Genomic DNA, 15,185 nt, shown 5'->3' with positions numbered 1-15,185 from the left:
GGGAGTGGTGACTTCAGGGCAAGATCCCACCCAGCTAAATTTCCAACCTGTGAAAAGGAATTAAAGAAGAGCTTATATCAAAGCAGTGGTGGTGCATGTCTTTAATCCCAGCACTCAGAGGCAGAGGCTGGTGGAGCTCTGTGACTTTGAAGCCAGTCTGGTCTACAGAGCAAGTTCCAAAATAGTCAAACTAAGGCAGTGAAGGGAAATACCAAAAGCAGAAAGCTGTTAAAGATGTAATTGAAAGATCTCTGAGCTCAAGGCCAGCCTGGTCTACAGAGAAAGTTTTAGAACAGCCAAGCATAAGCAGTAAAGGTAACAGTCAGAAACAGAAAGTTACTGAAGATATCATTTAAAGAGCGAGCCATGTTCCAGCCCCAGGAAGCAGTGAACTTGACACATTCAACCATGTCGTTTTGGCTTCAAGGATAGAAGGAATTATGGAATCTCCCTCTGCAACTAAGAAAAGCTACTGAGGCCAATCATGTATCAGGGGTGTCTCTGAATGGAGGCCTAGAGAGGCCATTGCATGAAGCTGTGAAGATGAAGCCAGAATGGCCTTGGAGACCACAAAATACCAGAGCAATGGGACACCTGTCAAGGACAGCTGCTGACAGGGAGTGAAACAAGGCCAGGAGGAAGAAGCGTGCTGCAGACCACAGAGATTAAAGGAATTGGAGATCTGATGAGTATTTAGACATCAAGCAAGATTATGCAGAGTTTAGAGTTTGCCCAGCTGATTATTAGTCCTCCTTTGGCCCATTATTTCCTCACTATGTTCCCTTCCCTATGTTTTGGAATGGCAGTGTATATCCTATGCCATTATATGTTAAAAGTATGTGACCAGCTTTTTTATATTTATTTTACAGGTGATTACAGTTAAAAGATGGTGTGAATCTCAGAAGAGACTTTGAACTTTTAAGTTAATTTAAGGCTGTAATAAACTATGGGGACATTTGAACTTGGACAGAATGCATTTTTGCATGATGATATGGCTACAAGCCTTTGGGGACCAGGGAGTGGAATGTGGTGGTTTGAATGAAACTGGCTCCAGAGGGTGTGGCACTATTAGGAGGTGTGGCATTGTTGGAGTCGGTGTGTGGTCTTGATGGGTCACTGTGGAGGTGGACTTTGAAGTCTCATATATGCTCAAGCAACTCCCAGTGTCTCAGTTCACATCTTCTTGCCTGCATAAAATGTAGCAATCTCAACTACCTCTCCATCACCATGTTTGCCTACATGTTACCATGTTCCACCATGATGATAATGGACTAAACCTCTGAAAATGTAAACCACCTCAATTATATGTTTTTCCTTTATAAGAGTTGCCATGGTCATGGTGTCTCCTTACTGTGAAAAAAGCCCTAAGACACTCTGGGTGACAAGTAGATGGGTCTGTATCCCAGCTCCACAAATATAAGACCTGTGTGAGCTGGAATAAATTAGCTTTCTATACCTCGGTGACTCTGATTCTAAAATGAAGAGATTCATTTATTTACAACAGTGAACTCAGAAGAGTAATTGGCACATAGGGAGCTGTATATAATATGTGCTTTCATTATTAGTATTTTGTAGTTTAATCCACGATAAGAGCTGGAATCATAGGTACTTGACAGATCAGCAGAGGTCTTCTGTGCAAAGGCCACAGTGTCGTTGATCATACTGCTGAAAGTAACAGTCAATAGAGAACGTGACGTTTATAATTTGTCCCCAGTAATTCACGAAACTTCTACAACTGCACTAATAAACAATATTTCTTCCATTAATAATTCATAAGTAACTTTTTCTCAGCACATAACTTTCAGTGCTATGATCATGTAACTGATGTGTTACCTGATAAAGACAACCACAATATTGGACTTTCTTTTGAGATCAAGGATCAATGCATTCCTAGTAATTATCTATGCTTGACTACTGTAAAGGCTATTCTTTGTTGCCAACTTAACGATATACGGAATGAACTACAATCCAAAGATGGAGAACAAACACATGATCTGGATTTTGAGGCCGGAAGATAACATGCCTGTGATCCAGATCTTGAGGCTGGAAGACATGGGCTTTTGGTCCATATCTTGAGGTGGGATGACACTAACCTTTAATCCAGATCTTGAGGTGGGAAGACACACTGTTAATCTAGATTTTGAAGTGGGAAGACACACCTTAGCCTGGGCCACACCTTCTACTGGAGGCCTATATAAGGACAATGGAAGAAAGAAAGTTCCTTCTTTGCCTACTTGCCCTCACCTTGCCAGCACATCCACTCCATCATTGTCATTAGAGTCTACTTTTTTGAGTTTCTAGCTTATACAGAAGACCCATCTGAGACAACCAGTCTTATGTGACTAAGAAACTAATATGTGTATGTATGAGTATATGATGTGGGAGTCCCCTCTGTGTGCTGTGATTACCATTAATGAATAAAGAAACTGCCTTGGCCTGTTGATAGGGCAGAACTTAGGTAGGTGGGGAAGACAGAACTGAATGCTGGGAGAAAGAAGGACGAAGTCAGAGATGCCATGGACCTGCCGCCAGAGATAGACATGTTGAAACTTTGCTGGTAGGCCACGACCTCATGGTAATACACAGATTAATGGAGATGGGTTAAATTAATCTGTAAGAGTTAGCCAATAAGAAGTTAGAGCTAATGGGCCAACCAGTGATTTAATTAATACAGTTTCTGTGTGATTATTTCGGGTGTAACCTAGCCGGGCAGCCGGGAAGAACAAGCAGCCCCCTTCCTCCAACAAGTATAAGTGTATATATACATATGTACAGATATAGATAGATGATTGATAGATAGATAGATAGATAGATAGATAGATAGATAGATAATTTCATAAGATCTGTGACCCTAGAGAACCCTGACTAATACAGCTGCCTTAGCTAGAACTCTGAATAGTATATGAAGGGTATGTGGAATGAATATCAGAAAAGCAGTAGCCAGAGCTTTTCTGTGAGTAAAATACTACAAATCTATGTTACCAATTAGCTATATGACAAAGGAAAGAAAATCTTATTTGTCTCCATAGTTAGAACATAACCTTAAATGAAATAATCATCTTCAATTAAACTAAGTACTTTCATTCTCATACTTAATTGCTTACCCAATTTTACCTCACAAGTATTAGCATATATTAAGTACTTAATTTTATTCTAGCGAACTATTAAGCAAAAATGTGCTCAGTTTAAAGAAAAAATTACATGCTTATCATAAATAAATTTTAATAAATAAATTACATGCTTAATTTTTAATAAAAAACATGCTTATCATAAATAAATTTTAATAAATAAATAAATTACATGCTTATCATAAATAAATTTAATTTCTCCTCATTAAATTTATACTTATCCAAGATTATCTCTTAAACAAACAACAATACAAAATCTGAAAAAGTAACGTAAAATTACAGGCTAAACTGTTATGAACAAACAATAATTGACAAGACAAAGGTCAATAATTTTAACTGTGTCATAATTTCATTTTAAGATGAGATAACAATCTGTTTAACACCTAATATAACAATATACTGCATAAAAACATTATGGTCAACAACTACTGCATATGTGTAGATTATATGTGGTCCCACATATAATAGTGTCCAGTGTTTCAGTAGATTGCTAAAGTTGTATAAGTACAACCTTTGGTGTTTGCAGAATGCTAAAACTGTCAATGAATACTTTTCTGAAGTAGAATACTTTTAGTGACATTAAAATATATAGATAGATGATAGGTAAATAGATAGATAGACAGACAGACAGATGGTAGATAGATAGATAGATAGATAGATAGATAGATAGATAGATAGATAGATGATAGATGAATATAAATAGATATTATATAGATACACAAAATACAAATTTATACAAGCAATATTGATGAGATAAAAATTGCAGCAATGACTAATTTACCTGTGTCACGCTGTTTTTTAAAGCCTTTGAGTTCATATTTAGATTCTCTAGGAACATTTCATGTTGACCGACTTCTTCATTATAACATCGATGGTATAGTGATGACCATAGCTGCCTTCCAAATTCTTCATGATACTGCCTTTCCCCACCTCTGAACTCAGTTTTCAATTTTCCATAAAAACAACCATCATTTACTCTCTTCTTGTTTTGTTTTAAGGGAGACCTGAAATTAAATACGCCTGTATTAATATTCATTGTGGTGTTTGAATGAACATGGACCCCATAGGTTCAGATATCTGGATTTTTGCTTGGTCTTCAGTTAGTGGAACTATTTGGGAAGGATTAAGAAGTATGACCTTGTTAGAAGAAGTGTGTCCCTCGGGGTGGACTTTGAAACTTCAGAATTTTGCATCAATCCCAGTTCTCTTATTCTGCCTCATGCTTGTGGCTCAAGAGTTAAGCTCTCAGCTACAGCTCTGTCACCATGCCTCCATCCCTGATGTCATGCTCTTTTCATGGACTTCTAACCTTCTGGAACTAGGAGCCTCAAATTTAACATTTTCTTCTATATTTTGAGTTAGGCATAGTATTTTGCCAGTAGAAAAACAACTAAGGCATTTATTCTTTAGAAAGTGAAATGTTAATTTTTGTAATTGAGATTTTCATCACACTAATATATCAATACCCATATTGACTTAATAAAGTTGTCATACCCCCGTTATTTGCCCATTTAGTTCTTGTGCCTTTATTTCTCACTTTAGTCTTTCACAAGTATACACTTAATGTACACTCAAAAGGTAATAAACAAAGAACATTTTATTGATTGGTAAGTTTGTTTAAAAGTAACTCTGGTGAAGAATATTTTAAAAGCCATTTTGAAATAATTCAGCCATCGTGCAAATTGAAAATCATCTTTTCTATACTATCATAGTTATTCCTCAGTTAAATCAAACTATTTGAATTTAACCACTTTTAGAAGTTACTACTTATGAACAAGTTTATAAAATAACTAGAAATTAAATCTTGTCTCCCTTAAATATTGAAAGTACCTAAGCATGGTGGTGCATGCATTTACCCCAGCACTTCAGAGGCAGAAGCAGGCAAATCTCTGAGTTTGGGGCAAACCTGATCTAAAGAGCAAGCTCCAGGACTGCCAGGGCTACACAAAGAAACCATGTCTCAAATAATTTCACAGTATTGCTAGCTCCTTGAGACGCTATCATACAGCAGCAGTTTGCACAATACCAGAATCTGACTAAGCAAGAGGTCTAAAGCCTGTTATCTCTGTTTTTGTGGATTATTAGTACTTCAACCTATCCTGTTAAGTATATTACATCATCAATTTAAAAAAAAACATTAGAACAGTATAGCATCTAATTAATCCAACAATAAAAAGTAATATATTCATGCATCACAAAAATGTGAATCATCAATGTGTGAGAGAAACATGTTGAATAAGCTAACCACTAATTTATTTATACTGACTTTTACTATTATGCATTGCTTGGTATATGTATACATTCATGTATATGTGTGCTTGTGCATATGTGTACACACGTACGTGTAGGTCAGAAGTTAGTGTCAGATATCTTTCTCAATCATTCTTCATATTAGTTTTTGAGTCAGGGTCTCTCTGCTCCTAGGGCTCACTAATTCGCCTAGACTGAGTGGCCAATGATCTCTAGGTATTCTCCCTTCTCTATATCCCTAGTACTGGCATTACAGATGTACAGCACAACAGTGAATATTTCAGAAGAGTTCTGGGTAACAAACTTGAGCCCTCACACTCTCATGATAAGCACTTTTCTAATTAAACTATCCACGTAATCTTATAGAAATTTTTATTTCATTCCTCTCAAGAACAAAAGAGTTGGTGAGGTCTGGGCTGTCTAATTGATCCAAAGCAATGAAAATTAGTCAAAAACTACAACTGTTTACATTCTAGGAAAAAACCTGGGTTCAGGAAAATGATCATTTTATATCCTTGTAGTATACCTTAAATTAATGTGAACTAACCTGGGTAAAATTTAATCCCTTCTTAAAAGTTCATACATTTCTAGTCAATAATTACATTGAAGTATTCAGTCAAAATAAATAATACAGAAATATAAAATATACAAATTATGTTTTTGAAGTATTAATAGCAACAGAAACATGAAAATCATCATAAAATTATATTGCTATTCTTATTTTAGAAGAATAGAATAGTATTTTAATTATTAGAATTATTGTAGCTAAAAACAGTGTTACCAAAATATTTTTGTTTTTCTATTACTCTAAAACTTCATTTTATGAGTATGGTGTTTTGCCTCCATGCATATTTGTTTATCACATGCATGCCTGGTGCCCATGGAGGCAGAAGAGAGGATCTGATCCCCAGGAACTGGATATATAAATGGTAAGCAGTCATGTAGATGGTGGCAGTCAAACCTGGAAAAGAAGCCAGTACTCTTAACTGTTGAGCCATCTCTCCAGCCTCTATTTACAATACAATTTTTGAATCAGGGTCTCACTGTGTAGTTCTGGATATCCTAGAACTGACTGTGTAGACTAGACCGGCCTGAAACTTTGGTGCCTGTGTCCCAAAGTCTAGAATTTAAGATATGTACCACAATGCTAAGCTATGTCCAACATATTTAAACTCCACAAGGCTAAAAAGCTTTCTTCCATGTAAGACTCTAGAAGCTGGGTCAATAATTACAAAATATCCCCTACCACTCTGCAACATCATGTTAAAGTTTAAAACTTCTTCAACTTAGCTGTTGTACCTCAAATTACAGAGCTCTTCTCTTTGCTCTAGGTGTGAAGACACTTTTGCAATGTATAAAAAAAATGCTCAGATATTTTATTTCTATATTTTTTCCTAGATACAGCTAGATTCTGGTTGCCGATTGGGATTATGGGATGAATTACATTTATATAAAAGACTCTTAGAAATTAAAGATAGTTATGGTGATATACTTACAAGAGAAATTGAGAAACTAAGACTAGTGGAATACACATAGAGCTCTCCAAAATTGCAAAAGTGTCTTCACTTTTCTCATGGAGGCAGAGAATGATGCTAGTATAAAGTCACAAAAAAATTAACTACAATAAAAAAAAACTAGGCTAACAAAAATAACAATGTTTCTTTTTTATTAAAATCCAATCAAAGTACAACAGGAGATTATAGCACCTTAAACACATTCAGGAAAATGTCAGAAGGAAATCAATCATTTCTGATGATGTAAGTAATACACACTAATAAAACTGACATGTCGTGGACTGAGGTGTAGATGTATGGGATTAAAACAGTGCTATCAAGCAGGCACAACACCTTAGGATGGATCACTATCAGTCAAAAAGAAAGGATTAAAATTTAAGCCCAAAACAAAGGGAAAGTGATATTACTGTGCACAAGAACAGACCATAAGAAATATAACAAAAGCCACTTTAAGAGTTTTTATTAATAAAGAGAAAGGAAAGAAGGAGGTGCAAAGGCCTTCTGAAAGAAATGAGTTGAAAGAGTATGGGGTGGGTGTGTCTGCTTTTTAAAGGCAGTTCAGCGCATGGATCTAGGGGCACACATAGCCATGCCATGCATACGTATAGATTTGGTGACCACACTGTTCATCACATAGACTAAGGCTCTATGGTGACAAGGTAATTTTTCTGAATGCTGACCGTGCATGTATTGCCGTGGGACTCAGAAATGCTAACACCTGGGGTCACTAAGCCTTCTGCCTGAACATTGATGGCTGTGGGACCCCGGACATGAAGGAAATGACAACAAAAAGTCATCATAAAAATATATAAATGATAAGGAATATATTCTGAATATACACTGAATTTTTGAAATGAAATAAAAAACAACTTAAAGATATAGAAATGAATACTTTACGTTAGTATGGATTTTGGTTTATTAAGGTCAATTTCATTATACTACATGTATATTTCTACTCTTGTTTAAGGTTTCATGGTTATGCAACTCATTTAAAAATGTAATGTATAGTTAAGTGTTGGGAGCATTTATCATAAGCTATTGTAGGCCAAAATGCAATTACAGCTTATAGCAATTCATAATTCAGATGTCAAGAAATTATTCTCATATGGAGGAAGCCTACCTGGCAAAGTCAGCAGGGCCACTGACTGTGAAAACTATTGCTTTTATCTGCAATTTCTCTTGTGCAATAACAGCTATGATATCTCCACATTACCATGCATTTTCAAGTAATGCATACATGTAATCTAATGATTATATCTCACTCTTACAGGCACACACATTTGTAGATGGTTAAAAGGAGTTATCTCTACACTATGTTCTCCACATTATGGGGAGAATCTTAGAAGCCTGCTGTCTATCATTAGCCTTACTGACAGAGAAAGTTGGCCAGACATGCATCCTTCTGGACAGACCACAAACGGAACTTTTACAGATTTTATTTATGAAATTGTAGGTGTCTGTCCTTGTAAAACCTAAGCCTTCAGAGGATGTATGATAAATTAGTGCAGTATTGCAGGTGTCTGTTTTTGTTCTATCTTAGTCCTTAAAGAGACCAATAGCACCTAACTGACTAAGCATATCCAGGTATTATTTATCACACTTAAGAAATGTAAAATAATACATTTATTTTCTGACTTTTCCTTAGCTCTCTCAATGGTTTAGTTTTTCTCCCTTTGTAACTTAGTGGCCCCTTGAAAAGATGGCCAGAACCTCCTCACAGCTGCAGTTGTGGTTAGCTACAAACTAGCTGTTAAGTTTTGCTACATCTCTTCAAAGAATGTCTGTGTCCCTGGGAATTTTCCTTGTAGGTCTTTTTTTATTACTAAAAAGTTGTTAATGAATGGACATATGTATGCTTGGGAATTTATAGTATTGGGAAATATAAAATGAGAAGAAATAATTTCGAGAAGAAGATAAAACAGCATGGAGTAATTAGAACAAGAACGATTTGGAACAGAAATTTGTAACAGAGAACTGAAATTAAAATTGAGACAGAATTAGAGCTAAGAAATTATAGACAATTATAGACAGAAGAATTAGAGTAAAGGCAGTAGAATAAAGAGAGGAGAAATAAAAAGCATATAAACAGAAAGAACATGTGAGAGAAGATTCTTTTCCTATAGTCATCAGACTTTAGTTCCTACACTTATTGTGGCTTCTCTTTTTGAACCCTGAGTGAAAGTCTTCCAGGTAGGCCCTTAAAGGTTTTTAATAGCTAAGAAATACAGATTAATAGTCATCTACAGTAGTCAAACTTATAGTTGTGTTCTCTAGGTTTTCTAGATATGCAGTGATATATTTCAGAGCATATCTCAGATGTATAGGTAATCATCAAACACTTCAATGAACTACAGAATATGGCATTTAAAATGTTTTTTAAAACTTAATACTTTTTTTGACAGTGAAGCATGACTGCTCTTGGAAGCACCAATTACTTCAAGAGGAAGATGGGCTTTGAAGAAGCTCCTTATGGAGTTTACTTTCAATGTGGCAAGACTAGCCATTTGGGCAAGAAACTGCTCTTTCCTGAACTGCTGGATTATATGCTGTATAAACTGGAAATACAGGAAAAATGACTGCTGAACTCACCAAAACATGATGGGATGGTCTTTCAGGGTTCCTGCTTCACAGAAGAAACTGTCAAAGGTTCTACAACGCACGGAAGAAAACAAATGATGAACTTTGCCAGTACAAGACAAAACAGACCTTCAAATTTCCTGCTTCACTAAAAGTCTGCCAGGTACTCTAGGTCTGTAGACTGAATATGAATGCCCCACCATTACAGAAGAACTTCGGGTGACTGTACAGGCAGCCATGTGTCTGTCATTTCTAGAGTTTTAGAAGTTGCTTGTAATGCACTCCCTATTTACTTAGGTATTTTTATATCCTTCTGAGGGTCTTTGATGGAATTGAAGACTAGACAGTTATAGTTTCCTTAGTCATAATAAAAGATAAATTTTATATAAAACTCTAGGCTCACAAAGATAAGATAGAATATTTTTTTCTAATTTTACCTAATGCAAATAGACTAAATATTGTAACTGCAATTCTTGCTTTATAACTGTTTGGTTATACGTAAATTTACAATGTTAAAGTAAAACCTTCTTTTTTAATTAGACAGAAAAGGGGGAGATGAGGTGGGATATATGTTGTTCTAATTGGTTAATAATTAGAGCTTCTTTGGCCTGTGGCAAGGCAGAATACAGTTAGGTGGGAAATACAAACAGACATACAGGAGACGGATGGGGTCGAGTGAAATTCAAGTCAGCCACCCAAGAAGAGAGATGCCGGCAGCAGGCTAAGGAGAAAGATGCCGGAACAGAGGTAACACAATGGCCACTTGGCGATACACAGATTAATAGAAATGAGTTGATTTATAAGAGAGAGCCAGCCAGTAATAAGCCTGAGTCATTGATCAAGCCATTGCATTTAATATTAGCCTCTGAATGATTACTTCATATGCAGCTGTGGGACCAATAGGCATGAGAGAAACCAGTCCAGTGGGACCACTTGAGACAGAGAAAAACATTCAGCTACAACTTAACTTCTTTAAAGATAAAAGGATCTGTAAAAGACTATTTATTACAGAAAAGATAGCAGGGCAGTGATGGTGCACGACTTTAATCCCAGCTCTCAGGAGGCAGGCACACAGATCTCTGTGAGTTCAAGGCCAGCCTGGTCTACAAAACAAGTTCCAGGACATCCAAGACTATTACACAGAGAAATACTGTCTCAGGGAAGAAAAAAAAACCCACTAATGGAAAAATCACATTTAATATTGTAAGTTTAAAAATCAGTATGACTGTACAAAGGACATGGTAGAATGGTTGCATTCTTTCCTTTTATTTGTTGAAACACAGTCTCTCTATAGAAAGTGAATTTAAAAAAAAACATACTTGCAAAGTAGAATGTGGTTCTAGGAGGTAGGGATAACAGGGAACAGCTCTGTGGTTACTTAAAGTATGTTGGGCTGGAGAGATGGCTCAGAGGTTAAGGGCACTGGTTGCTCTTGCAGAAGACCCAAGTTTGATTTCCATGTTCCCACAAGCTAGTTCACAACTATCCATAACTCCAGTTTCAGGGGACCTTGCTGCAGGAGAGTTGTTCACACTGCCACTCTGCGGTGCCAATAAAGCCATCTTGAATCAAGGGCAGAGTCAGAAATTGGCTGACCAGGATTATCCATGGAAATATTGAATGACTGATAAAGTTGAACCAAAGGGGACAGGAAGAGAGGAGGGGGCACTAAGGGTGATATCCAGGGCTTTTGGATTAGGAAGACATGGAGAGCAGGGTCAACTGATGATCCTTCTGTTGTTCCTTGGTTTATCAGATTTGTATCTCAATTTCTGACTCCTGAGTTTTTATTAATATTCACACAATTTAAGTAAACATTACATTTGGCGTCCAACACATGACGTTGTTAAACCATGCCACCTCCCTGCTGCTGCCACTACCACAAACAGCTTTGTCTCCCTTCCCTAAGGCCCTCTGTGTGAGTCCAGGATTTTTCCAATGCAATCATTCAACAACAGCCTTCAGTTGCTTCCTGCCCTCGGCCCCAAATGCTTCTTGGATTAGCCACCCACCACCAGTCCATGCCCTCACTTTCTACCATGCAGGTTTTCGGCTTTTCCTGAACCCCTCCCCAGGCCACCAACCCAGATCAGTTTGTCTGCTTTGTTACCACTTGACCTCCTCAGTCTTCTGTTGCTGCTGCCACCACCACACACCCTCAGCCCCTGGCTATACACAAGCAGCTGCAGGTGCCCTCAGCCTGGCCCATGTAGCACAGTGGCAACCCACTGTGACCCCAATGTGAACCACACTAGTCTGGCTGCCAGGGCACCCTACTACTCCCTCCCACTGCGCTGCCACTACATCTGGCCACCCACCACTTGCACGGCTCTGCCATCACCATAGTCACTGCTGTGAACAAACTGAAAAATCATCAGATCTGGTGAGATTCCTGAGAATTCTTAAAAGAGGAATTAGGATTTTTAAAAAGGGTAGATCTTTCCAATGTTAAGAACTGGAAATATTGCCCGGACTGTGGTGGCACACGCCTTTAATCCCAGCACTTGGGAGGCAGAGGCAGGTGGATCTCTGTGAATGCAAGGCCAGCATGGTCTACAAGAGCTAGTTCCAGGATAGACTCCAAAATTACAGAGAAACCTTGTCTCAAAAAAAACAAAAAAAAATTTGGAAATATCACATGCAGGGAGTTAGAACCATGTTTAGTGGTACTATTTATGGCTTGCAAAAGGGAAAAAAATAAATGAGGATAATCACTTAGTTGGAATTAACACAATGCTGATTTTCATTGTTATCAGTTTGGTAATTTATATTTTATCCTCAAAAATGGTTTGATAATTATGCCAAATATGAAAACTTGACTGATAAAATACAAACCTTAGAAAGACTTAACTACTGATAAGATGCATGTTTTAAAAGACTTACTACTGATTATATACAAGCCTTAGAAAGACTAATGAAAATTTGACTCATAACGAACCTTAGAATGACAATATTGATAAGATGCAAGCTTTAGAAAAACTCCTAACAAGATAACAAGCCTTAGAAAGATTTACTAAAGAAAATAAAGAAAAAATTTGACTGATAAGATACAAATATTAGAAAGACATAGTAATGAAAATAAGAAAAATATTCAGACACAGACAGAGAAATTTAGAGCAAAACCTACCTAGCCATTGCATTATGAAATGGAAGAGGAGAAGCCTAAGGTTATTAGGAAACCATATGAGAATGACCACTCAGATGATAGGAATCCCCAAAGCTATGCAGAAATTGACTGGAATCCTGTAGAAGTTTCAAATTTGAAGAGAATTAAAGAAGCAGTCATTTCATATTTCCATATACATTCACCATATGTAACACAGATGTTAAATTCATGGGCAGCATGAAACAGAATTATTCCACAAAACTGTAACATTTGAAACTGATCCTCAGTTACAATGTAAAACATGGTAGAAAGAGGGAGTTAAGGTCATGTAACGATGAGGTAGAGCTAGACATACAGAAATTTCCCAAAACCAGCTTTTTAGTGGAGGCTAGAATGCTGATTTGCAAAGACAGTCTAGATTCGATGATCACACTTTGGTGGTCTGTCATATAGCAGCTTTGAATGCTTGGAACAGTGTTGAAGAATCAGGAAAGAGGGCTGGATTATTTACTAATATTACACAAGGTCCAAAAGAAGTCTTACTTTTTTTTTTTTTACAAAAATTGATTTCAGCTGTAAATGGAATATCAGATCCAGAAGTTAGACAAATATTAATTGATTCTTTGGCTTTTGAAAGTGCTAATTCAGAATGAAAAGGGGTGATTAGGTCCTTTCAGGCAAGACTGCCACAAATAAATGGATTAGAAATATGGCTGATATTAGACCTCATGCTTATAATGCTGCTGTGATAGGAGAAGTAATTTCTACACATTTTAAGAAAAATTAAAATATCAGATGTTTTAATTGTGGCAAACAAGGTCATTTGAAAAGGGATTGTAGGAAGTCATTCCTAGAAACAAGAGTTTTTCTAGAAATAATCCAAACAGAAGGCCCCAATCTTCTGGAGTGTGCAGGTGTGACAAAGGCCAGCATTGGACTAATGAATGCAGATCAACAAGGGACAGGCAAGGTAACCCTTTGTCATCGGGATACGCCCTGATGGACTTCTTGTAGGCGTCAATATTAAATCTGGCTCAATTATTCCTGTCACTATTGGAGAAACTCAACCACAGAACAATTAAAAGACTTAATTAATACCTGTTACTATAAACTACTTTGCTCTGAATGTGACTAAAGACAGAACAACTTCTATAGATACAACATAAAGTTCAGGTGAGACCAGAAAACAAGTATTTTGGAAAACTTCTATAAAAGATCAGAGACCAAAGCTAAAAATACATATAAATGGCATAAAAATTAAGGGCTGAGAGCCTTACATCTTGAGATGCATGCAATAGGACGTCATCTGTGACACTGAGTGGTATCTTGAGCCTATATAAGACCTCAAAGCCCGCCTCCACAGTGACACACTTCCTCCAACAAGATCACACCTACTCCAACAAGGCCATACTTCCTAATAGTGCCACAGCCTTTGGGGGCCATTTTCTTTCAGACCTCCACACTGTTCATCATTGAAGTAATTCAGGACAGAAAGTCAAACAGGACAGGAACATGTAAGAAGGAGCTGATGCAGAGGCCACAAAGGGCTTCCGCTTGCTATGTCTATTTCCTGGCTTCCTCAGCCTGTTTTCTTATAAAATCCAGAACTACCAGCAGTTTAGAGGTAGCCCCACCTACAGGCATTTTCTCAGTTGAGCATCCCATATCTCAAATGACCCTAGCCGTGTGAAGTTGATATAAAACTAGCCAGCATAACAATAGTTCCTGTATGTTACTATCTTGGACTGGAATAGCCTCCAAACCCCTTTCTCCTTCAACAATATTAAGTTCCATGGTCTCTACATCTTCTGAAGGGCAAAGAAAGTTCCTGGTTCCTCTTACTGGCAGTCTGGCACAGTAGTGTATTATCAAAGGTACCATTTCTCTTGATGAAACTTTATCCTTTCCTTACACTGAAACATCTGACTGCAAAACTCCCTACTATGACCTCCTTGTCCTGCTGGCAGGCAGTAGCTATAGGAGACCATCCAAGCCTCCACTCACTCCAGGATGCACACAGTGGCAGGCTTAGGGTGAGCAGCATTGAGAGTGTGAGGTGTTGGCTATGTCACTGCACCACCACTCAAGGCTATAGAAATGCAAGTTGACCCCCATGTACTGGTCACATAGCTGCTCAGGGGTCTCTATGGTTTGCTCTGCCCCTGCCACCAAACTGTGTTTTTCATTATTCCTTTACAGCACCTCATGCTTTTCTTCGGATGCTCTTGGCAGGTCTTAAAAAGTACAAAAAAACACAAAATTCTTCCAGATAACTATGAAATATTTGAATACCAGTAATATAATATATAAGAGTTGATGGATGAACAGTGTGAGTTCCTCATAAGGAAGGCTTTAAATAAAAGTAAAATTAAAAATAAGAGCTCTCCAGGAACTCAGTCAAAGAGAGGAAGAAGGGAATATATGAGCAAAGGAGGTAAGATTATATCATGAAGAGTAAATCTACAGAGACAGCTGAACCAAGCTCATGGGAAACTCATGAACTCTAGACCAACAGCTATGGAGCCGCCAACTGACCAAACTAGACCCTCTTCATGTGGGAGACAATTGTTTAGCTTGGTCTATCTGAGGGGCCCCTGACAGTGGGACCAG

The 15,185-nt window shown here is 37.4% G+C and overlaps 1 protein-coding gene across 5 annotated transcripts in view; it reads right to left on the bottom strand.

Annotated features, from left to right (window-relative positions):
- Positions 1-15,185, bottom strand: part of LOC125391845 (ankyrin repeat domain-containing protein 26-like) — an 86,780-nt gene that overhangs the window by 33,042 nt on the left and 38,553 nt on the right. For 4 of the 5 annotated variants that reach the window (XM_087906314.1, XM_087906312.1, XM_087906313.1 and 1 more), the window contains exons 8-9: positions 9,482-9,541; positions 3,910-4,132 (exon numbers count right to left, since the gene is read on the bottom strand). In XM_087906314.1, the coding sequence (XP_087762440.1) occupies positions 3,910-4,132; positions 9,482-9,541 (283 nt within the window). The remainder of the gene's footprint in view (positions 1-3,909; positions 4,133-9,481; positions 9,542-15,185) is intronic. The other variant, XM_087906315.1, reaches the window with a different exon arrangement.

Source organism: Myodes glareolus, chromosome 5 (assembly GCF_982192425.1).
Source record: "Myodes glareolus chromosome 5, mMyoGla1.1, whole genome shotgun sequence".
Taxonomy (NCBI): Eukaryota; Metazoa; Chordata; class Mammalia; order Rodentia; family Cricetidae; genus Myodes; species Myodes glareolus.
Note: the sequence above shows the minus strand (reverse complement) of the source record. Positions and strands in the feature narration are given on the sequence as shown.